Source organism: Sander vitreus, chromosome 14 (genome assembly GCF_031162955.1).
Source record: "Sander vitreus isolate 19-12246 chromosome 14, sanVit1, whole genome shotgun sequence".
Classification (NCBI taxonomy): domain Eukaryota; kingdom Metazoa; phylum Chordata; class Actinopteri; order Perciformes; family Percidae; genus Sander; species Sander vitreus.
In genome coordinates, this window is record NC_135868.1 from 25565626 (window position 1) to 25591161 (window position 25536).

The 25536-nt window shown below is 41.2% G+C and overlaps 1 protein-coding gene across 6 annotated transcripts in view; it reads right to left on the reverse strand.

Annotated features, from left to right (window-relative positions):
• The window catches only part of phactr4a (phosphatase and actin regulator 4a), a 37371-nt gene extending 13657 nt beyond the window's left edge, over positions 1-23714 (reverse strand). The window contains exons 1-6 of one of the 6 annotated variants that reach the window (XM_078268599.1): positions 23362-23714; positions 17604-17719; positions 14746-14787; positions 5829-5999; positions 5654-5734; positions 4439-5539 (exon numbers count right to left, since the gene is read on the reverse strand). In XM_078268599.1, the coding sequence (XP_078124725.1) occupies positions 4439-5539; positions 5654-5734; positions 5829-5999; positions 14746-14758 (1366 nt within the window). In that variant the 5' untranslated portion in view covers positions 14759-14787; positions 17604-17719; positions 23362-23714. Of the gene's footprint in view, positions 1-4438; positions 5540-5653; positions 5735-5828; positions 6000-11826; positions 11896-11997; positions 12243-13929; positions 14034-14237; positions 14388-14745; positions 14791-17603; positions 17720-23361 lie in introns of those variants that run through there. The other 5 variants (XM_078268598.1, XM_078268594.1, XM_078268597.1 and 2 more) reach the window with 5 other exon arrangements.
• Between the last annotated feature and the right edge of the window lie 1822 nt (positions 23715-25536).

A 25536-nucleotide genomic window follows, 5' to 3' on the forward strand; every position in this document is an offset into this window, starting at 1 on the left:
AGGTACCGTTGGGTACTGGAACCATATTTCAGGTACTGGTACCGATTAAAACATGAACGGTAGCCAACCCTATTAGTCAACCTTGTAAAATTAGCAGATGTTTAAGAGCTTACCCAGAGGGCAATTCTGATCAATGTTCTACAGTTATTAGAGGATGAGAGGTAACATGAATAGGACGATTAAAAGTTCATATGCAGCAGACATGGAGAAAGATCAAAGACACACAGAGCGGTCCTAATGATTTGTTCTTCCCTCTTTTCATGTTCGCCTAAATCCACGTATCAAAGCCTGATAGTTACCGTTTCACTTTGTTGAGGCTTTCAGATTGAGCTGGTTGGCTTCATAACCCCTGTCAGAATTACTGTTCAATCATTTACCCAAAATGCCTTTACAGCACCATCAGGAGACTTTGGTTTCCACACGTGTTTGTATTTCATCATAGCAAAACATTCCTTGACTGCCTGACTTACTAGGAAAATGGCTAGCATGTTATCTCACGTCAACCTGCCACAACAAAAAGTACAAACATGACACTGATGAATAATGCAGTGTACAATAAAAGACATTCACCTCTCAACCTCCAGGCTGAGGCTATTTCATACATACAAGTACACGGAAAACTGGCCAAAAGGAGGAGATTTTGACCAAAAAACAGCCACACTAGTCAAGTAGTTTTGGACACAAACCTACGCTTAACTGATATCTTGTCATTTCTATTAGTCACGTAACAATGTCTCTTTTTCTCTACGTAGTACTAGCGGACCCAAAGTTTCTGCTTATCATCTTGATACAACTGCCATAGTGACACAGCCTTCGCATGTAGTTCAGTTCTGTTAGGAATGCAGATCTGATTCACTCTGAGATTGTGAAATTGCCTTGGCCATCACTACAACAAATGTTTGACTGGTACGTTATTATGACAGGTTGTACATTTATTATACTAGTGCAGTGCCCGTTGAAACGGGCCGATTGCTTGGCCTGTGGTACTGCTGCTTGTAGAATTCTCCAGAACCAAATTGTACCCCAAAATTACTTACAGAAGGACCCATAACCACTTCATATGCAACTCCCCTGTATACTAACTTGCTGATTTACCTGAGAGAGAACGTTGCAGATCTGCGTTAATCAACCACCAGAACCGGACTGTGTGTGTGTGTGCGTGTGTGTGTGCAGGGGGGGGAGGGAGGGGGAGAGAGAGAGAGAGAGAGAGAAAGTTGTCTCGTGTCGTATGATCGTTAACGAATTTAACATTTCAGCAGAGGTGTTAATTTCCACACAGGTTTAGTGGCTTGACAGTTAACGGTGAAGTAGGGGATTTGATTCACAGGGATATTTTGGCGATGGTAATGTTATTAGTTAGCAGTAGACTTAATTAACCCGGGTGAGTCTGATGAAAAGTGCTGTGTCAGCCCGGTTCAGCTCTGAGATTTTCTCGCATTGCACAGCGCTGTGAAGGAACAATCTCCGAGATTACTTTATATTCTTCCTCCGGTTAGAAGTGGTGAATGTAGGCTACAGCTCACAGCAACTGAATACTATATAGTGTCTGGCTGCTGTTTGATATTTAGTGTTGGCAAATGGCTTTTTTGTTGAGTTTCCTCTTAGCGAAAAAATAGACACGGAAAAGCGAAGCGCCTTTTGTCGCCAACCTTATTGCACACAACAGTCGCGATGTTCCTTTCAGCTATCCGCCCGTGCTCCAGGAAAGTGAAGAAAAGTAAGTTTTGTATATCCAGCAATCATGTAGCTAACTTTGGAAGCAGGAAAAGAGTCAAAGGCGGTAACACCCCCTCTCTGTGTCTGGTCCTGCGCTGTGCTCACTCAGTGTGCAGAGTGAGAGGGGGAGTGGCCAGCGGATAGAGCGTGTGCGCTTCTTTTACCGAATTCTGAATTCCCAAAAGCTTATTTGTGATCAGAGCATTTAGTGTTCATTGTGACGTTGAAGGGCTAAATGTATAGGAAGTTATATTTAACGATATCTTCTGCATTTCTAATCCAAACAACGTCAAATTTACTCGTGCCCGTAGCAAGACACCGGTCAAGTTTGAAATCCATCGGACTAACGGGTCGAGAGACATGCGCATAACACACGACAGACAGACAGACAGACAGATGTTCCTGTAATTTATAGATAGATAACTGAAGTAACTGTTAAAGGATAGACTTGGAACAAATTTAAACCTATCTTAAAACAATCCATACATATGGTATATATATATATATGTGAACATTGAAACCGTTTTTGTTGGTGTAATCATTCCTCCTGTTTATACAGGCCATTTAAAGATCCCTTCCTAAAATGCTTTCAATGTATGTAATGGGGGACGGCATCCTCTGTCCTCATTCTGGCAAAAAATACATTCCAAAGAGGGAATTTTGGTTTAGAAGGACATTACCATTGGAAGATAGCCACAATGTGATTAACTAACAGCTGAAGTCTCATACTCACTTCAGATAAAGTTTGAAATATGTTGTTGCACAGAACAAGGAACATACCCTTAAACATTGGGCGTTTCTCATTCCCAAGAATGCAAAGAACGGACCGGTGTTCTTGGAAAAATGAACTTGCAAGGTCATAACGCTGTTGACAGTTTGAGACGATGCATTGTTGCTGGTATTTCGCACCAGCCCAGAGGACACAGTGCTCCAAAATAACAGCAAGAAAGCAGAAATGAAAACCACAACAATACAACCACTTTATAAACTACTTAAACGAGATAAAAGACAAAACATTGTGACCAATGTTTGTGTACTTTACAAGATACTGCATGGGGTAGCGCCGACACCACATAAAACACTTATTCTAACAGTTCATGGTAAAATAAGACAAACAAGATCATAAACAAGAGGGAAACCGTTATATAAAACATTGCTAGACAACAAAATGGCTATCCAACCTAAGCACACATCTAGTTCCTGAAAAGAAGACCATTGCTATGCTATCATTCATTTTGTTAATTGATGAAGTTTACATTCTTTTATTGGACTTAGAGAGCAGGCTTGTCATGAGAACCGTTGTTCTAAAAATGGCTTTGCTAGATCACTAAATATAAATTTGTGTTAAGTAAAACAAAAAGAGATTACAGAGCCTTTCCTTATTTTGCTCTTGTTTGTTGTTTTCACCATCAACAATCTCCACCAGCATTGGAAACACGGTCCTACTTCTCTGTAACCAAGATGTATTAACATTTTGGAGATGCCCATCAGCTCTGGTGGCAGCTTTAGCTACAGAGCCCACGCACATAAACCCTATTCCCACAGGATTAGTATAATCTGGGGATTTCGTGTGATTTAGAAATTACCCTCCCCTCACACGTCTGAGTTTCGTGTGGCGCATTCGCACGGAATAAGCGAAGCCTGCTTTTACTCAAATTTACTGACATATCTGTACCCCGAGAGTTGGGTACCCGGCGGCGCGCAGAGGAAGGCCAGGGCGAGGCCGCCGCACCGCACTTGAGTCGGGGTTCCGTATCTTTCTGGGCCAGGCCCGGTAGAGGTTACCAGAGGAGCAAACCCTATCCCCGCCACGGCGGCACCCACACAGCGTCACCGTCAGCCCTCGGACGAAGCCGCGGGGAGCGTGTTGACTCGGGGACGGAGGCCTCCGGTCGGGCAGTGGCCCAGACTAGGTTGGCCACGAAAGGTGGCGTTGCCACGATCCCATATCCGTCTTCGCGAGAGGGACAAAAAAGGCGCACAGGAAACAAAAGCCTTGAAAAATGATATATGACACCGCCAAATCACAGACACGTCGATTTGCATGGGACGAATATTAGCACAGGACCTCGGTGTTCGGTGACATATGGTAGGTCATTTGCAGGGAAATTTTGACTTGACAAATTACAGACAACCTCCGTAATTATTACAAATGACTAGAGGTCACCAGGTAATACTAATCCCGTGCGAATAGGGCTATAGCCTAGTTTAAAGGTCTGCACTTCCTACATTTTACTAACCAAGTAGTCCTATATGGTCAAATTCTATTCTGTTAAAAGTCATTTTAGACCTCTGAAAAGCATTTTTAACATGGTTTCTAGCCTTGATTTTAAAAACACTATCAGACTAGCCAGACCAACAGAAACACAGATATTTAGAGGAGCTAGACTTAATAAAAGTCTTAATAAAAACAAAAACAGCAGAGATAACTATCTGCATAAGAAGAGGGTCACGTTTGTGTGCCTCATCCAGTTACAATCAACTTTCAAAAAGTGTGCCAAGATAATGTGACTCCTTGATTTTTCTTGACTTCCGTTGGTAACACTACGACTGAGGGGTTCTGAGAAATGATAAAAACACAATACTCAACTTTCTTAATAGTAGTTTCCTAATTGTCACTGCGCCGTTGAATGTCACCAACTGGCAGGTTGAAAGTTTAAAAAAAAAAAAAAACACGGGCAAGGTTAGCAAGATATAACTTCTCACAGGAGAGAGAGCTTACCTGCGCGTTCTCTGAACTCTGCAGCTGGGTTGTATCTGGGCAGGGTAGTTCTCTTGTCAGCCTCTGAGGCTGGGCGAACCCTCTTGTTGTCCTCCGATGAGCTCTTCTGTAGAGAAGGCCGCAAGTCCATCTCCGAGGCGGGCCTGGCGATAGGCCGCGGGTCAGCCACAGACCGCTGAGGCTCTGGCTTTTCTCTCCTGTCCTTTTCCTCCCTCTTTTCCCGATCATCTCGCCGCTCTCTTTCGTTCCTCTTGTCCCTTTCCTCTCTCCTCTCTCTGTCTTCTCGCCTGTCTCGATCATCTCTCCTATCCCTATCGTCTTTTTCACCTCGCACGTTTTTCCTCTCCCTGTCTTCATCTTTTCTGTCATCTCTGTTTTCTCTCTTTTCCCTCTCAAGCCGCCGATCCCTGTCTTTGTCCCTGTCGTCCCTCTTTTCCTTATCGTCACGTTCCCTGCGTTCCTTCTCATCCCTGTCTCTACTTTCCCTCTCGTCGCGATCTTTGTGTTCTCTCTCGTCGCGGTCTCTGCGTTCTTTCGCGTCACGATCTCTGCGCTCCCTCTCATCCCGATCCTTCCTTTCCCGCTCCTCGCGATCTCTTCTTTCCCTATTGTCTCTCTCTGTTCTTTCATCTCTCTTCTCTCGGTCATCTCGCCTTTCTCTCCGATCGACTCCCCCCTCTTTTTCCTTTTCCTCTCGCCAGTCCCTTCTTTCTATGTCTTCCCTGTTCTTCCTTCCTCTGTCCTCATCTTTGCCATCTCTCCTCTCCTCTCTGCGGTATCTATCATCCTGCGGAGGTCCTCGGGGTAACGATCCTGCTTTCTTATCAACATCTGATGGCAGACGGCTTCGTCTGTCTACGTCCACAGAAAGCCGCGCGTGATTGTCCACATCCAGAGGTGCCCGGTTACTTCGGGAGGCATCCGACGGCGCTCTGCTTCGACGTTCATCTACTTGGGGTAGCCTGAGGGTATTCACCTTGATTTCGGATTCCCCTCGAGACACTCGCACCCCTGGTTCAGACCCTTTCCTGTCCACGTCCATTGGCACATGGTGCCCATTTTTTACCGGTGGAGCTTTGGAGTGGTTAACATCATTGCTCTCTGTCCCGTAAAAGACACAAACAGTGAAAGACAGTTAGTCTCATCAGAAATGGAGCCAATTCATCCATAGAATAGAAAATATTCTTTAACAAAAACAAATAAAGCTTGACCTACCATTCTCTGGTAAATCCTTTAAAACCCCTCTGGCAATCAGCTCTTGGCGACTTTTTCTGACAGAAATCCTTCTTTCCAAGACTGAAAAAAGAAACAACATGTATAAGGAAATGAGCATGAAGTAGCACACACACAACAGGGGAAAATAAGACCCTAACCCTTGTACCCAGCATACCTATTGATGTTTCAGTGAACTTTTCACTTGGCTTCTTCTTTCTCCATTTCCAGGGCTTGAAGATATTTCCCATTTTGGAGAACTTGCCTTTGCCCTTGGTTGGAGCTGGTTCCCCACCAGAGTTCCCTTCTTCACCACCTGTTGTGCTGTGTTGCAGGTCCACCTCATCGTCTGTATGAAAATGACAGTGGCAAATTACAGTTTGACTCATGGAAAATATTTTAAAAGAGGGATTTCACTTATTTTAGGCCTTATTTTACCAGGTGGTATTGGTCTATTATGTCCCCAAAAGGCCAAAGCAATCAATGAAAACAATATAAAACATAAAGAGACCAATTCACACTCTATAATATATATATAATATATATAATATATATGGCACGTCAGTTTCACGTTTCAAAAGCTGTGGCTGAACAACATTTCAATAATAAAGCACTTCAGCATTTACTGCTGATCACACACATTTACTTTTGCAGAACAGAACAGTTCATTGTGCTCATGTGACTGTACTAATAGGTCCCTGCTAAGTTGAATTGACAAATCCAGATATTATTTAGGCTTATCAGAGAATTCTTGGCAAGCCTCTACTACAAACTGGGCACAATGGAATTTAATCTTCAGTCTCACTAAATGTCCACATCCGGATGACAACTGCTTGTGGCCTGTGACTATAGCAAACAGTTCAGGAATCTTCTAATCTAGGGTGAGTGATAAAGTCTTGAACACTAGTTGTCATGAGGGCAAAACAGTAAATTAGGCCTACATTCAAAATGACCATATTCCTTTAAGGGCTTAGACTACTAATTGAACATGCATGAATTATAGGACAAAAACAGCGTTATAGTCAACACATCAGTCAGATATGATGACTTCATGACATGGCTAATATACAGGCAAATATAAACCTGATATATTAGAATTTCAATATAAAAAGGTGCATGCCTAATTTTGGGAATCTACAGACAATAATCTAAAATAAAAACAAAATAGTCCATCTTTTCTGGCTGCAAGAGTCACAAGTTTAGATTCTCGATCAGGTATGCCTGTCTAGACTTAGGCCAGGGCTCCAGCTCTAAGCTGCTGCTTCAATAGTCTGTCACAATAAAAAGGACCAAATTTCAAAACAAGGCTGGCCCATATTCCGCTCTTACTGCCGTAGCTGTCTCAACTGTAACGTGAGAGCCAGACAGTGAAATACGTGCATGGCTTCTTCTGGTATTAATTACAGGGTGGTGTGAATGATGATTTTTGACATAATATTGACAGGAATAGATCATAGAATATCCTCTGCATTTGTCAGGTTCCCCATCAATGTCAAAAGTTTAGATTTGTTTTTCAAAAGCAGACTAATCACTGTGCAAGGTAAAATAAATAAATAAAATAAGCACACAGCTGTGACAAAAACCATGACTCAAGTTGGCCCAGCAACAACTGGGTGTGAAACCACTATTAGAATTCTTAGGTGATGAGTCCCATGGCAGCAGCTGAACAACACCGTGCAGCATGGCAGCAGGCAGAGAGACACGCAGAAGGCCTAAGGTTGAAGTACAGGCAGGACGGAGGAGGACTTTTTCAACTTTTAATGTACATGAAGACAGGTGAGCTCATTTCTTTTATTTAAGCAGTTACATTGAGCATCATTTGACAGTGTGAAGGTAGCATGCCCGAAGGAGAGCCTCACTTTCAGTTATAATGAAAAAGGAATGTGTGCAATAGGAGTGGCATGACGATTTACTTTTTTATATATATATATATATATATATATATATATATATATATATATATATATATGCAGTCGGTGACTTCCATAAGCACATAGTCATAGCGACATGACACGACATTTAGGAGGACAATAAAAATTTTTTAAAAAAAATTAAAAATAGCGGGAAAAATAAAAATGTAACTTACACACATACTGTATAAAAAGGTCAGTATGTGTTTGGCAGGTCAAATAAATTTCTCTTTTAATTCCTCATTTGAAAAAGACTGAAGGAGCTTTTCACCGTACAGCCCCTTCTTTGGTACATCTGCCAAGAAGGAGTGACAGGACACAGACTCTGCTGCACTATCATTACTGACTGCCCTCGTGATTCGGTTGCAGTGGAACGGTAAGCTGTTAATACTAAGGTGTAACTAAATTACTTCTTTTAAAATCCAAACAATATAATGAAAAAATTAAATATCAACTATCTGCACTTGACACAACATAATTAAAGAATCCAACCAGTCGTCAGTCAGTTCATTATTCTTACATTACTACAGTGATCAAAGTCAGACAAAGTGTAAGTTGTAGTTATTAGGATGTAAGAAACGGACAAAACAGGTGAAATTATTGGAGACAACCAACAAACAGTGGAGGCAAATTGGGTTGTGAGAGGCAAGACATGAGAAACGATGAAAAACAAGGTGAAAAGATCTGGGTTCTTTCCAGCAGCACCATAACTGACGGACTTCAGCTGAACAGCATCTGACAGAGGAGAGGGTAACCTGTCTTACCAAACACTGACTGATGTTTTATGTTACCGGTTTGTCACACACATGTTACACTGATGAAATAAAAAGGTGGATACCTTGCAGATGAGTTTTTCAAGGCTAGAGATAAATGTAGCCAGCATCATAAGTCAGAACGGAAAGCTCAGGACATCAGATTCCTTCGGAAAGACGTCTTTTTTTTGTAAATTGAACGGTGGCGTTAATGATTAATACATGGTTCATTGATCAATTACTAGAATTTTATCATCAGGAATATACGAGCCGACAGTGATAATCTCCAGAAATAGTTTTTTTAATTTAGTTTTTTCAGTAGCTGTACATTTCCATACAGTTAAGATAAATGTGCTGAATGTTCGGTGGGCAACCACAATCGGACCACATGCTGTAGACACAATATGTGCAGTCTCCCATATGTCAGATAGGATAGAGTGAGCTCACCCAGACTGCAGTAAGCCTCTGTCCTGCAGCTCATATTTCTAACCAGCTGATTGTAGCTGCTTCTTTTTCCTATTCCTTGTTGCAATATCTGACAAAACTAATCTGCCAAATATGAATCAACACTGAGTTACAACTCACCCCTAACCACCAAAATATGCTTATGTTCTTAAACAAAATAAATAGTAAGACTGTATGTAAGTATGTTGTCAAGAGAATGGGGAAGCCTAGTTTAGTTTAGCTTGATACAAGTCATTTGTGGGCTACAGCCCTTTTCATTGATAAATATTTGGGTTAGGCTCAGTTTTAGGTGTGTGTGTGTACATTCAAAAGTTGTTTTAGTCGTGCAACAGAAAACTCAGGTTGGACAGATAGTCTAGCTAGCCGTCTGGTTTTACCCTGCAGAGATCTGAGGAGCAGTTAACCATAGTCCTCACAAATCCACCGGAGTTAAAAAATTAAAACACAAGGAAAGCGGAAGTTAACGGACTTTCCGGCGGAAATGGAGCAATCCCGAAAGTGAAACGTTGTGGATATAAACAACGTTTAGTCCCATCTCATTCATGTCCTCGGCTTAAGACCGGTGTTGGAGCTGAGCTCTTGCAAGCTGGGCAGGACACTTCCTGGCAGAAATTCCGCTGTTACAATTTGCTATGCATCAGATTTCAATTGTTGTTATTGATGCATAGCATCTGATTACAAAGCAAGAAATCCACATTCATTTATTATCTACAGTAGCAAGCAATGCCAGCTATGGGTTACACAGCACGTTCACATCCAAATTGGTACTTTCTTTCTAAGCCTGTGACACGACAGCCCGACCAACGCTGAATTTTTGAGGCCGACACCGATACCTACCTATTTGGGAGTTTATAAGATGTGATAACGATATATCAATACCAATCTGAAATAAGATAATATAGGCCGGTATCTCCCTGACAGATTTCATACCTAATATTCTGAGACTAAATAACACACATTCACATAGAATGCCTTCATCTGTCAGAGGGGACAACTGCTGACCATGATAACCCAAAAATTCATACTTTCACTGTCAATGTAAACGTGTTCAGTACGAGTCTACCACTGCAGCAATGGTGGCATCACTACAGAGCACAACATGTAAAATAGCTAGGGGTACAACGGATCACAAAACTCACGGCACGGAACAGATCACGGTTTTGAATCAGGGACCGGATCAATTTTCGGATCAGCACAAAAAAGGGGGGAATATAAACGATATATTAATACTGTAATAACAATAACTTAACAATACTAACTTCTTTCACCAGTAAATTGTGAAAAACAAATGAGAAAAGGGTATTTTACAATAACTTTGAATGCACCACAAGGTTTACCAGTTTTAAGTAAACGCAACCTTTAGTCACGTCTGGGTTGTTTTTCCAATACAGTTTGTAGTGACCAAGTCTTCAGGCACCGGTGCCATATTAGCACCGGATTTTAACATGCGCCGTAAACGTAAACAGAATATTGCGTTGCCTGTATCTTTTAACGGCAAACAGCATAGAGATTTATCAGTCTACTTCAAGTAACAGCGACAATAAAAATGTATTTCACACTATTATTATGGTTAAACTTTGCAATTGATCCTACAAAGGATCATCCCTGTTCATTACCTGTAATGTGTGAGTGTGATCATGTTTTTCTGATGCAGTCTGTCGGTCTGGCACACATGCATATTAATGAGTTGAAACTGTTCAGACAGACATACTATATTGCCGGGTTTTTTTTTTGTTGGACTGATAGACCCACAGTTTGGTCACAGATAAAACAAACGCGTAACATATATATTATACGTGCTGGTTAAGTGAAATTCAAAAAACAAATGTTTGTACATGAAAAACTCCTCCATAAAATCATTTTGTATCTACCCACAATATAAAGTGAAGCAGGCCATGTGTGAAAGCCTATGATGAAATGCAGGCATACACAGGTCAGTGATCTGTGTGCAGTGCACTGGCCCTCACAGCTATTTCTGACACATGACACATGTTAAACTGTAAGGGTGTGGGGTTGCGGTGTGGGAGAACACTGAAGTGCTTGGCGGCAACAGTGTGACGTGGTGACCTTGTACAGCAGAGCATGACAATATGAGACGGCTGCTTTTCATAGAACTAGCAGAGAATTAAAAGGCACCAATCCCTAACAGAGACGGTGAGAGATAGTCAGTAGAAAAGCACTACAGTGCTCAGACCAAACACTAAAAGCTGGGCATCAGGTACGCATTTATAAAGTGACTTGAAACAGGAAAGCTTGTTATAACAAAACCTAAGACTGAAGTAACAACATTGCCTTCTGTAAATGTTCAGCCATTTAAACTCAAAGGAATAAAAAAAAAAAGAAATACACAAAACATGCACTAACCCAATACCCTGTAGTCCTCGGGTCAAGCTGCCCATATGACTCATGCCAATTACATGACATACATACATTTGACACCAACTACACAAGCGAACACACCCAAGGCAAAAATACATTTTGCATGGAGTGCGAATATGTTAACGAAGAGGATGTTCTCATCTTACCGGTTTCATTTAGGCAAGAGTGTTGAGAAGGGTTTGAACAGAAGCCCTACAGTAGTTTAAAATACAAAGCAAATATTGATCCAACAAATTAGTGACGCCATGCTCAACAGCTCAGTGTCAGAAGATTAAAAGGTTGTGATATTATGCAGAAGAAAAATGACAGACAGGAGGTGGTGGTAGATGGTGGATTCCAATATCTGCAAGCTGCATGTTTAAAAAGGAATCGTAGAGCCGCAAATAGAGCTTGAGCAAAAACAGGTTCTGAACGTTTGAACAGTTATTAACTCAACCGGCTTTGGAGTTTACGATACACCTGTGGTCCACAATATGACTTGAGAAGCCAAGTAAAAAAACCTGATCCAAATAGGGAGAGCTGGTGCCAGTTGGTGCCTTGCACCCTCAACACTTGTTTTTTAGAAAAGCCTCCAAAAGGCAGATGGAGCGCTGAGTGCAGACAGAGAGAAGTTTGTGTGGCTTCTACATTTCACAATCAACACATTCCATCTGCATGCATTCATCTATACCTGTCTGTGCCTGTCGCCTTCCAGTTTCTCTCTGCTTTAACAACTGCATCCTCTTGTTGGCTTTCCATTCTGCAAAAATGCAAACATGCTGGCCAGGTCATTTCCCCATCTAATACCAGTTAACGTGTTCACGGCAACCATTTAGTGCTACGCCTCTGGTCTCAGACTCACCCGTGTTGTGTTGGGCTGGTTGCTGGGCCACTGTCTCACTGCTAGCACTGTGTCCCATGCTACGGCTCCTGTCCCCGCTGGCCTGCCGGGCCCTGTCTCTCCCGAGGCAGGAGAGCAAAACCTAAAGCCACCTCGCTCTTCTCCAATCAGACTTAGAGCTCTTGTAACTCAAGACTGTCTTGACTGCTCACTTGCGTCGTTTGGTTTCTCTTGTCTCACACTCCCCCCTCCCTTCAGCCTGTGTGATTTGGTCTCTCCCTCCCTTCCTCCCTCCTTCTTTAAAACACAAACGCACTCACTCGCTAAGTTCCTATGTCCCTCCCTTCTTGGAGCGCTGACTTCATAAAAAAAAAAAAAAGTACGTGAATAAGGTAATCCAGCAGATGCCTTTCATTCCTCAGAGCACATTTTTCAGGGGCAAAGTTCACAGCGGGCGAGCTTTGAGGTTTGGCCAGTCCTGCCATCAAGCCTTGAGGGATTTGCGATGCAGTGGGCCCCCCCCCGCTAGCACCAGTTCACAGACTGACAAAACAGTACTCCCCAAAGGACGAGGGGCGGGCTCTGCAGCGTGAGGTAACTCGAGAAGTGGAAGGTGAGCCGGGCCAAGGTGGAGCTCAAAGCCGGAGGAGAGGAAGTGACACGGCGGTGGTGTCCAATGACTCTCCAGGGTTTGCCTTTAAACCATGAAACGCATGTGCGAACTGATAACACTTATTAGAAAGTAGCAACTCTTGTTTTACAGCCACACTTACATTTCTTTGACTATTTGGGTACGGATGTTTATTACAACTTAACTGCCATTGGTTTTAGCTACTTTCTAAAATTTGTATTGTGTCTCAGAAAATCTTTACTGGAAACATCTGCTCTTTACTTTTACATATTGTATCTCTCTCAAGCTTTTTGTTATACTGGAAAAGCAAAGAAGTAAAGTGTCAAGCACATAACACCTGAGCAGAGACAAGGCCAAAACTTGTCTAGAGGCCTTAATCTCATACAGTACATCCCCCATGCACAGAAACAGGGCAGCCAGACAGTCTGTGTCTGAGCATTTCTATCAGAGCACTGTGATTAGCTTATATGTAATCAGTGTGTGGGAGTTAGAGGAGGTCCTTCTTGCATGTTAGCGATGGCAGTGGGAAGTAGGAAAATCCTACTGCTAATCAGACAGAACTTGGTTTATAGAAAGTGATTCAAGTCTTTTCAAGAGGACAAGACAGCGCAGTGTAATAACCTGTTTATGGCATTTATTCTCCACTGATAAGGGGGGGCAGGAAGATAGCATTAGTATCTTTCCATAAAGTGTAGTCTTGACAAAATGTATACTGTTAGTGAATTAGGATGTAATCGAAACAAAACGTTTTATTTAAAAAAACAAAAAAACAACTGTCCAAATAGGAAGAAGTTTGGTAAACAATGATACAGTGAGCTATACAGGACCGCCTTCATAATATGCTCCATCACTGTTGCTCCCTCTGCTGCCCAATTAAAGCTACAGCATGAGAGCACAACTCTTGACACAGGAATGTGTGGAAGGCAAGATAGGCTTTTGGTAAAAGGATGGTAATTACGACAATAATCCAGGAAATCATTGGTAAACCGAGAGGTATAACCACCTATGACATCTTCACATGTTTGACTTGTCATGGCACTGACATCCTTCTCACTCGTTCCAAACAGCAGCAGCAGATGGAGACAAACACTTCAGGATTGTAAACAATCCACTTTTAACATGAGAACATTAAGCCCGGCTCAACAAAAACATGACTCACACAAACACTATCATACGTAACGCAGGCCAACACGCTAGATGGCTCTGCCCTTCAAAATATAAAGACATGTAAAGCCTGCTAGATGCCCAATAGCCATGTCTTCTTGTCCAAAACACATTACTTAAAAAAAAAAGGCCAAGGAGGAAGTCAAGTTCATGTTTACCGCTTGGCCACAAGGCCAGGAAGAGATGAGTAGATGATGCTTCCCTCAATCTGTTCCTGTCACGGCTCAGTTGCCTTTTAAATGATAATGGAGCCATGTCCTGTCTTGGCATTTCAATGAACAAAAACAATACATGATCATTTGCTTTCAATACAGTCTCAACCATGTTATAACTCTTATTTCAACAAAGGCCACATTGTTGGTAAAAAAAAAAGAAAAAAGAACACTATTAGTTTGAAGGAACTGAAATATAAATCTTCAACATTTAACATATAACAACAGACACAAAGCAGGTTTACTGTACTCACAACTATATTCAGATTGAACAGCCATCCCAGGTATTTTCCCACAGATGTCGCAAATACACTACAACAGTTGAGCCTAGGAACAGAGATCCTCTCTGGGCTACACTAGCGTCTACGTAGTATGTGGAGGTCTGTCAATGATCGAGGACAGTGGTGAAATAGACACAAGGCCACGAGTGACAGTGACAGAAAGCGGCAGCTCTGCTAACCTGCAGGTGTGTCCTCTGGGTGAGGGCCAATCAGATAGCTGCAGTGTCAACAGCACAATGCGTCACAGGGCCAGCCCCTTATTCGACAGCTTCATAACCCAATACTTTGTTTGATGACTCTCCACTTTCTGCCATCATGATACTATGGTTTAGATAAGACCAGTCTCACTACAGCCAATATCTTTCATACCTTTTATGTAAAGGCAACATGAGATAAAAGTTTGGGAGTTTGGATTTTGATGATTTCTGACATTTATCCAGCAAAATGGAATAGAAAAAAGTATAACAAAAGGTTTTCTTACCAGGATTTTCCATCACAGTGTCCAAACCTCAGCAGTTAGCAGCTGCTGAAACAAATGAACAAATGGGAGCATTATGAAATTTAGAAGAATAATTTCAACAGATGACTTCAATATAACATGTGGGCGGGTATAATTTAGGGCTGTCAATCGACTTAAATATGTAACCGCATGATTGCTTACTTCGTACTTAATCGTTAAGTACGCACACGTAATCGTTAAACATTTTTTATCTTTTCAAAATGTACCTTAAAGAGATATTTGCCAAGTTTTTGATTAGTCTTATCAACATGAGAGCGGACAAATATGCGTGCTTTATGCAAATGCATGTCTATTTATTAGTGGAAATCTATTTACACCAAGACAATGACAAATACTGTCCAGAAACCCTCTCAGCAGCGTTAACATTATTTGGTAATTACAGGGTTTTTTTTTTTACCTTGAAAATCTGTTGAAGTCCGACATATTTAAATGGCCTGGTCAAAGGTGGAGAATGTACTTGTGGTGGTGGGTGGAGCGTGATGACTGGGTTCAGTAATAAACTAGTCAAACAAAAGGTTTATAGAAAACAATGACTACATAACTTTAACAGATCATTTAGAAAGAAATGACTATTAACATATTAAACACACCAGACTAGAAGATGACAAAGCCTTCATATATTTTGACTATGAGTGAGTGGCTTTACTATGTTGTCTATTACATGCACTATGTTTTGTGCATGTAATAGGTTTACAAAGTGAAACAGCCCAAAATCCACCCCAAAGGGACTTACCACAGTGTTTCCCACACAGACTAATTTGTGGCGGTGCGCCATACAATCAACACCGGCCGCCACATATTGTGTTTCGTTATTATTTTTTTTAACGCTATTTAAAACACGCAGTGTATTCGTTCAGCTGCATTTCCTTTCCCCGCTCTCCTCCATCTCTCTGTTGCTCACGACACACACACACACACACACACGTAGCCTACTGTACTTAAATGGCCAGTATGTACTTTATTTTCTGTATTCATTGAAGCCTCTATGTTGACAGGCTTGTGGTGATGCGCAATGTGCTATAGGTGCCAAAAAAAAAAAATCTATGTTTGGTACTGCCAATTAGTTTTGTTTTGTCATGGTTCATGTGTGCAATAAACATCACACTTTGTGAGAAAAAGATGGTGGCAGAGAATCGGGATATCAATTCTAAGCTTAAAAAAACGTGATTTATATTTTTCCCCGAATCGTGCAGGCCTACAACACAACAATCCAATGAACAGCAGAGACATGTAGAGAGACCTGCACATTTAGTACAACAACCTGTTTAACATTACATCTGTCCAACACAGTACAAACACACAATTTTGAACGTCCTGTAGCTTTAGGACATAGCAGCTGGGCAGAAGGAATGATCATAGTGTCAAGATCGGGACCACATGCACAGATAAGCAACTGGCACTGACAAACAAAGTAAATTAGTGTCGTCTCTCCCGGTGAGCTTCACGGTTACTCTTCAAATTCTCTGCCTGTAATTGGTCAAAACCAGCAGGCGTGGCTATATCATGACGCTAACAGGGAAGGGTCCAAACAGCAGTATCAGACTGCACTTTGGAATGTCAAACGATCCTAGAGAACAAACTGGTAAGACCAAACGTGTGACTGAATAGGCTGCACAATGTGTACACTGCAGCATAAAAGGGAGAGTGTAGCCTGGCATGCAAGTATTTGACCTATTTATCAGTTGGACTAGGCCAAGGTTTTATGGATTTATAAAGCACAGTTTATCTGTGAATTCAGCTTTAAAGTGTAGTCCAGATAAAAGTAAAGAACAATAAACCAATATTAGTTACATTTAGCTACAAACTGTAGGACTGTAGTCAACCAAAAGAAAATGTTGGTCGAAATTCCACCTATTCTTCAACCAATCCGTTGGTCGATGTGAAAGAAATCTGCACGTTATCTCTAGATTAACTAAATCGGCCAGCTTTGCAATTAGGGGTGTCACGATACCAAAAAAAATCAGTAGTTGGTGCCAATACCAGTAAAATAACACAATTCCCGATGCCGATTTCGATACCACAGTAAGGATTTTCTAAGATTCCATGTACTTTAACTTGAAACATGAACTTCTTTAATAAAATATTTGAAAAATATCAAAATGTCATAACAAGACATACAAAACATGTGCAATAGCCGTTTTTTAGGTCGGGTAGAGTTGACTCTCGGCCACTTCTTCGTGACCTCCTTCTTCTGAATGTAACGACTGGAACACTCTAAAATGTATACTGCCCCCATCAGTTCCGGAAGAGGCGCAGCACCGATGCTGCTAACACTGGCATCGTCGCTAACGGTGCTTCAAAAAATGGGCATCGTCGGTGTTTTGTCATTTTAGAACCGGAAGGTGTCGGTAGTACCGGTTCTCGTGACATCCCTATTTGCAATGGGAGCGCCGCATGTTCACACTATGCTACAAACACCAGGAGTGTGACAGGACGCAGAGCGTCTATTCTGCGCTGAGCGCTGCACATTTGAAGTTTTTTTCTAGTCGCGGCGAGTTGAAAAAAGGTTTAGTCACCGTTCACAGTCACCCAGCTGTCCAATCACAGAAGAGGAGGAGCGGGACAAATAGGCTTTTTACCTCCGCAGATATTCTGTATCACAGCACTCAGCTGAAGAAAAAGCTGCGCCTCCAAAGCGCTCCCTTCTGGGCAATTTCAGGCAGAAAAAAAAATGCTTTGAAACGTGCTCACGAAAGTAAAATCAGCGATTGCCCGTCCAATCAGAATTTGGACAGACAAGAGCTTATCGCCCAACCTATCGACGCGCCGTCCAGAAGACGTCAGCCCTAACAAAACGGTGTCTTGTTAGACCAACTTACTTCTACTGAAGATCATTGGTCGTCGATAAACTCTTCCCCAAGAAACGCTCTCCTTGCTGATGGGCTGTGACTTCTGGTTCCAGCAGGAAAACTAAGCAGCAAAATGATGACGCCACCTGTAAAATATACAAACAGACAGGAACATAAAACAGGAGGACACAAAGTCAACTTGCTTCTTGGAGCTAAGCTATTTATTTAAACACACACACACACACACACACACACACACACACACGTAGCCTGAAAACATGCTTGAGCTTATTAGATAGATATAGCCACAGACAAAACTATTAAAGTATGAGTTCATTACCTCAAATGCAAACTAAAGAAGCAACTCTACCTTGAACTTCAATTCAGCTAGTTTCAGCTGCATTCTAACAGCAGACAACCCTCTGCCTGGTCAGCTCTGGTTCAGTCCAACAGGTTTGACAAGTCTTTGGCTACAGTATAATGTACACAGCACATGCTCAACAGCAGCAGGAGGGACTACAAAGTTTCTGATGGAACTACAGTTACTCAACACAAATACTGCCATTTGTATTGTTCTGCCTGGATATCTATGGCATAACTTACTCTAAATAGACAAAATATCTGAGCAACGAATGAACAATGAAAGCCCAATTTGATTTAGTTTATTTGCTTACCATTTTAAAAAAAGCCTTAATGGATGTATTATTCATTGCGCCAACCTGCCTATAAAAGAGAGAGAAGTTGATACGCACTTGAAGTCACAAATAATTCACTAGATAAAGTTCAGCACCGCTGCAACCCAATTCTGTTCTCAGATATCTTCCCAGTGCACTGGGCCCCTGGGCCCAGGCGAGCTGGTGCAGGCTGTGCAGCAGGGCCAACACAGAGGTGCGTTAATGTGTACCGCTTTGTGAGCAAAGCCAGTAAACTAGAGCAGCTGAGCTAGGGGACTCCTACCCGCATTCTAATGCTGAAGCCCTCAGGACACCATGTGAACATGAACAAACACACAGGTTCACACACAGGCCTGTCACCCAAAGGTTGAGACGCAAATAGCTCGGCCCATGAGATTCCTTATGTTAAGGATTAAGTCACTGCTTCCATGTTGTCTTTGTGAATCAAGCCCACCGGAAATATATGGGTATTAGGGCTGGGCGATATTAGGGGTGGGGGGAAATCGATACAGCATAGTATCGCGATATTTTCCATTGCAATGCTGTATCGATACTAGAGATGCACCGATAGACCGGCCGGTGACCGGAATTGGCCGGTTTTCACGTGCTCGGCCATGACTGGCGACCGGCAGGTCAGTCTGACATATGCCGATTTCATGCCGTTCAATGCTACAATTAACTGACAACATAAGTTATACATGTTACAGGACGCACGCACACACGGACGCGACAGCACAGTCTCTTTTTCCTTTCTCTCAACTTTTCCGCCGTGTGAAGCGCGTGTCCGCTCTATTCTCGCACATGTAGGGAACCTCGTGAATTAACCCACAACATGTCAGCTGTTTGGAAATTCTTCAGCGTGTGTGCAGAAGATAACAAGTTTGCAATATGCAACACCTGCAAGGAAACAGTAGGGCGTGGAGGGACGACACCAAAAACCCAAATCCCATTTTTTTTGTTGGATATCGGATGTGAAAAGAAGGAAATGGTTCTAACGTTGCACTTTAGATGTGTGTGAATTTCCCACACCAGGAGTAATTCATATAGTTCTATTTTATAGTGATCCATGATCTGTTCAAAAAATGTTCTATGTTCTGTGCAAAATGTTCTATTAAAGAAAAGATGGAAAATAAATATTTGTGTGTGCTGTAAAGTGGTTAGAAAAAATGAAATCGGTATTGGCTGGCCTAACTCAAAGAAAATCAGAATCGGCCTAGAAAATTGTAATCGGTGCATCTCTAATCGATACACGGACGCCAAGTATCGATCTATTATTAGGGCTGTCAATCGATTAAAAAATGTAATCTAATTAATTACATACTCTGTGATTAATTAATCAAAATTAATCGCATACATTAACGGTGCCTGATCCGATACTTTTTAAGAAAGTAAAAAAAGGGTACTAAACAACAGTTGGTGACATTAAAGAACGGCTTGTTTATTGCTAAGGCCATATGGTCAAAATTAAATGATTAAACAATAATGTATAACAATAACTTATTTCACTAGTAAATTGCTGTTGAACGACAAAAACAACCAACAGATAGGAAAAGGACATTTACAATAACTTCAAATGCACCACGAGGCTGTAGTTTACCAGTTTCATTGAACGCACCGACTGTGTTGTTTCTCCGACGGCAGCTGCAGATTGTTACATCCCGGTGTTGAATCCTCTACAGTAAAACACAGTCAAACTTTACACCGTTTAGCGTTAGCTGTCAGCATCTTAACCGTGTTTAATCCAGCTACTAGCTAGCGGTAGGCTAACGTTAGCTGCTGTTGAGTATTGTGTTAACTAGCTTCATGTGCAGCGGTGTTTGTGTTGCCTGTATCGTCTTCAGAGCATCAGAGAGAAGCGCAGACATATCAGTGGCGCCAGATTTCGGTAGCCAGGGTTGGCAGGAAGAAGATTTTTACAAGTAAATGTTCCAATTAATGATCCAGGCAGAACATTCTCGTCTCCCTCCTTCATTTTACAGTCAAATGGTGGCTAGAACAGCTCCGGGTCAAATGCCAATATGGAATGGATTAATCTGCATTATTTTTTTTAATGTGTTATTTTTTTTTATTTTGACAGCCCTAATTATTATACATGTGTTGGTCAGTTTGTCCGCTTCCCATTTTGCAGCAATAACATTTAAGTGAGATGAACAAACTAAGAATGTATCTTTTTTAGATAAAACAGGTTCCTTTTGGGGACATAATTTGAAATTGGGAAATATTTGTAGCTGGAAAAAGGGTAATAATTTGCAATATATCACAGAATATTGCAATATGTTTAAAATCGCAATAATATCGTATCGTGACATAAATATTGTGATGATATCGTATCGTGAGGCCTCTGGTGATTCCCTCCCTAGGCGTTATGGAGAAAATCAGATATCACGATTTTCTTGACCAAATACATCCATAATCGAATATTGCGACGATATTGTTGGGTTGACAATTGGCTGACTGCAAGGTTTTCTGGTTTGGTAACAGGATCTGACAGCAGTATTTCAGTATTTTCACATGAGTGCCAGTGTACACCTTTTGTTTTGGTTTTTTTTAAAGGTGTGCCCTCAGACCTTTCTCTTTTGTAATAATAATACCAATCCACACTGTAAGCGAACCTTGTTAATGTAGATTTGACTCAGTTCTAATGGAACCAAAGTGCTGTTTTATAACAGACTGTGTCACCTTAGCAAAGCAATAATAACCGCTGAGATTGCTAAATGATGAATGACACTTTAAGAACTGTCAGAGGTATTTCATACTCTAGTTGACAGGCTAAATAGGTGTTGTATGATTTCTTTGAGAAGTTAATGTTTCAAATCAGCTGTGCTCTGTCTGCAATGCACTGGTAGTTCATTCATTTATTTTACACAATCCTGTTTGTTCTCTGTTAGCTCATTAAGAACTCCCAGTTCATCTGATAAAAGGACGGAGCTCTGCAGAGCTGAGGGGAGTACAATCAGCCATTGGGCCAAGTTCATTCTGCAGACTTGGCAATCACTGAATAAAGAACCAAGCTGGAGTTTGTTTGGGAGCGAGCTGCTTAGATCTCAATGAGCCACTGTCACCAGCAGACTGATAATGACACACAAATCTGGTTATATAAGTCCCACACAGACCCACAGTACTCAAATGCTCACACAACTCCATCTGAATACAGTACATCTGCTTTTTGTTGATTACTATTATACCAGTCATAGTAGCTTATTTTAACCAAATTCAGCTACTTTTACAGTTTGTTTCCAATCTCAGAATTGCCTAAATATCAGGGCATAGCTCTTCCGAGGCTGCAAAATGCTGTTAGTTATAGTTTTAGAAATATACACTACCGGTCAAAAGTTTGGGGTCACTTAGAAATTTCCATTCCACTCCATTACAGACAGAATACCAGCTGAGATCAGTTGCATTGTTTTTTTAACCAGGGCAGCAGTTTTCAGATTACATTATGTGCTTACATAATTGCAAAAGGGTTCTCCAATGTTTTCTCAGTTAGCCTTTTAAAATGATATCAGATTAGTAAACAGAATGTGCCTTTGGAACATTGGATGAATGGTTGCTGATAATGGGCAATGTAGATATTGCATTAAAGATCGGCCACTTCTTTCTACAACAGTCCAGAACCCTTTTGCAATTATGTAAGCACATAATGTAATCTGAAAACTGCTGCCCTGATTAAAAAAGCAATGCAACTGATCTCAGCTGGTATTCTGTCTATAATGAAGTGGAATGGAAATTTCTAAGTGACCCCAAACGTTTGACCAGTAGTGCATTTCATTTGTATCTAGATTCAGATCACATGTGCAAGATATTTTTTGAGCTACTACTGTAAAAGAGAAAATAGCTCATTCCTGGACATACACCAAAAACGTGTTGCTATGCAAAAGGCCTACCTTTCTAACACATTTAATTCAAAAATGTGAACACGTTTTCGTGACACACTTCTCACTATCAGAAAATTGGATTGAAATGATTACCTCTTTGGCTAAAGTACAGAATATCTCCACCGTACAACAGTTGGATAGCTGCCATCGTAGGTGTTATTGTGAACTAGATTAAAGTTAGGAGCCATGATAGGTGTCCATTTCCCACCATTTGAAGCCTTTGAAAATCAGTGTCAATCCCCTGCAACATATCACCAACAGTATCTCAATCTCATTCCAAAACGCCACTCACCTTTATGTTACCAACACCTCATCGGCTGGATAAGCAACGTGCAATTCCTGTCAGATGCAACAATCCACTATTTGTATACAAAGCACAATAACATGACTGACCTGATTACAATGCTGCCTGCTTGCCTATCCAGAACAGATACAATAAACTGCAGCTCCCTTTGTCTTCTCTTTTTAAGAGTCTGTGATGTCCTATAGGGCGTATTACCGCACTCAGTCGGTACTAAAAACACTGGGTGCTTGTTGGAACAAGTAAACTGGCATGTCAATGGAATGCAGTGGAATGCTTCACAGTGAGGCAAGTTTCTGAGAGTTTACACCTGAAGCCTTACTCCAATCTTTACAATGTAATATAATGCTGCAGCCGCCATGTACAGGTCTGAGGGATTAGTGACGCATCAAATGCGCTACGTTAGAAGAATGCAATGTTAAATTAAAAATAAATATAGGTTTAAACATTCACAAAGTGGTTAAGTGTCTTGAAAACAACAAACAGCCAACTCACTGCCACGATAAGTTATTATGGTAAGGATAAGTAAGGTATTTTACACAGCATCGCCCTAGAAAACGTTACACGTTGACCAACAAGCTAACATCAGACAGGTACAGGTACCGTTAGCGGATAACAGATGCTAATTGGGAAAAGTTAAGACAGACTGTAACACAGTCTAAAAACAGTCATTGTCACTTATTTTCGGTCTCCCTGTGCATTTTTCCTTTCTAAATTGTCCAACCAAAATTAAGTTTTGGAGCTAAAGAAAGAAACGCATTACAAGAGCACTGACATAATGCTAATCCTTGGCTGCTGCTAGCTAAAGTAAGTTAGAGTCAGCAACAGGTAGCTCCCGTCCCTTTGCTTTAGCATTAGCTTTGTCAGCTAACGTAAATTAGCTCATACTTGTTCCAGCTCAAACAGACCTATGTATCATGGTGCAGAGAGCTACTCACCTTTTATTGGAGCCGGCTAATTCGTGTTGAAAGTGTATCCAAAAGGCAGTAGACGTGGTTTTCCTGTATCTCGTTGTATCTCGACCCTGATAAGCTACTTTTGACACTTGTCGTTGCTGTCCATAACAGGGTGAAAGCAAGGCGGAACTAGCTACACCAACTACATTTTGACCCAAATAAAGTCACAAAAAGTAACTTTCTGGAGCGGGCGGAGCAAGAAAACATACAAGCATCGCCTGAATTTTACACAAAATACTAAGAGAACCGTGAAAGGCTGTACTGAAATGTTTGTTAACAATTTGTTGTCAAAAGGTACTGCACCTTAAATCGGGAGGAAGATTAAATACTGTTGCGCATGCGCACTTCTTAGTAGGGTGGCTGCTGCTCCCATCTAGAGAGCAGGAATCACGTGACCGACTGAGCTCTCTGAATGTGTAGCAAATGACATTTCATTGTGATGGTTTGTTAAAGAATGTGACCATAGCAAAAAATAATAATATATTATATACTAAGGCATGGTTAAGTATTGGCCACTAAAACACTTTGGTGAGAGGTAGGGAAAGACTGTCATGATGTTTACAGTTAGGCGGTTCCATAAACTTTGTCCCCTTTCACCTGATTGTGTCACTATTTGTAATGACAACTTTTACAATTATGTTTTGAGGAAAATGTGTGGCCTTGAATCGAGGTTTAGAACAATTAATTGTTTTAATAAAGTTAATTTGCTGTATTCAATCGAATAAAGATCAAATTATGACAAATGATAGCCTATAATATACAAGATATAGCCGATAACAGTCGTAATGAGTATGCCACATCATAATGCTTGAATGTGACAAATAAAACCCTTGAATCCTGGCAACATGAATAGTCAGACAGAATGTCACTTTTATTAACATTATATATAATTCTCTTTCATGGTCAGCTCAAGACTACGCACACTGCCATGCACTGCCATGCACAACTGACAGACTGAGAAAGTCATTCCCAGGGCCATACAACTCTACAATGCTTCACAAAAGAGAAGAGGACAGATAGACTTCTCTGCATAGTCTGTCTGCCTCTCCTCCCTCTTCACCACTTCCACTACCTCCAATAACAACAGTTATGTACTGACTGTCCACTGGCCCACTGCTTACACTGTTTACACTGGCTATATTAGCCCATATGCACATCCCCTCCCTCCCTCCTTCCCCCAGCATGGACTGAGGTCTAACTCAGTACTTGAACAATGGCTGTAACCCTATTACTTCAAACCTCTAATATTGACTGTTGATTTGTGTCTATCCTACTGTCTACTTTATTCCCTTATAATGCCCATATTTAATGCTGTCTTTTTTTGTGTAACTGTATCCTTGCACTGCTATATAGTTTTTATATTACTATGTCTACATCATTCTCTTATATTGTCCATATTTAATGCTGGTCTCTAGACTTTATCCTTGCACTATTGGACTTTGCACTACCACCATGACACACTCTCATAGAGCACCTTACCATACATACTGAATCACAGGGTCAGTCCCTGGCCTGTCACTGCAAGCGTCTCATGCTTATACATCCCTTAGTACATTCATGTGGATTTTTTTATTTAGTATCTTTTCTTTTATTGTCCATATTATGCATGTGGATTTGTTATTTTATCATCCTGTTTATGATGTATGTGTAGCCTATGTTGGGTGTGATGTCTTTAAGCTACTGGGACCTTGAATTTCCCCTTGGAGATCAATAAAGTATCTATCTATCTAAAATTTTGAATTGGCAGTTATCCAGGGTGTAATACAATTTATATATTTTTTTATATTGGGTCCAATTTAAGTGCATTTTGAGTAGTAGCAAGTGTTGGAATTACTAGTTCAAGTCCCGGTACGGACCAAGTACAGACTGTGGACTGGTAATTGGAGAAGTGCCAGTTCACCACCTGGGCACTGCCATGGTGCCCTTGAGCAAGACACCCAACCCCCAACTTATCGGGGTGCCTGTCCATGGACAGCCCCCTCACTCTGACATCTCTCCGTATGTGTATGTGTAGGTCCTCTGCATGTGTGTGTATTTCAGGCCTGTGTAACAACAGTGTAAAATGTAATTTTCCCTTCAAAATCAAAAAAGTAGGTCTTCTTCTATTAAGGAAAAATAGTCAGATGTATGTATGTATGTGTATGTATATGTATGTAT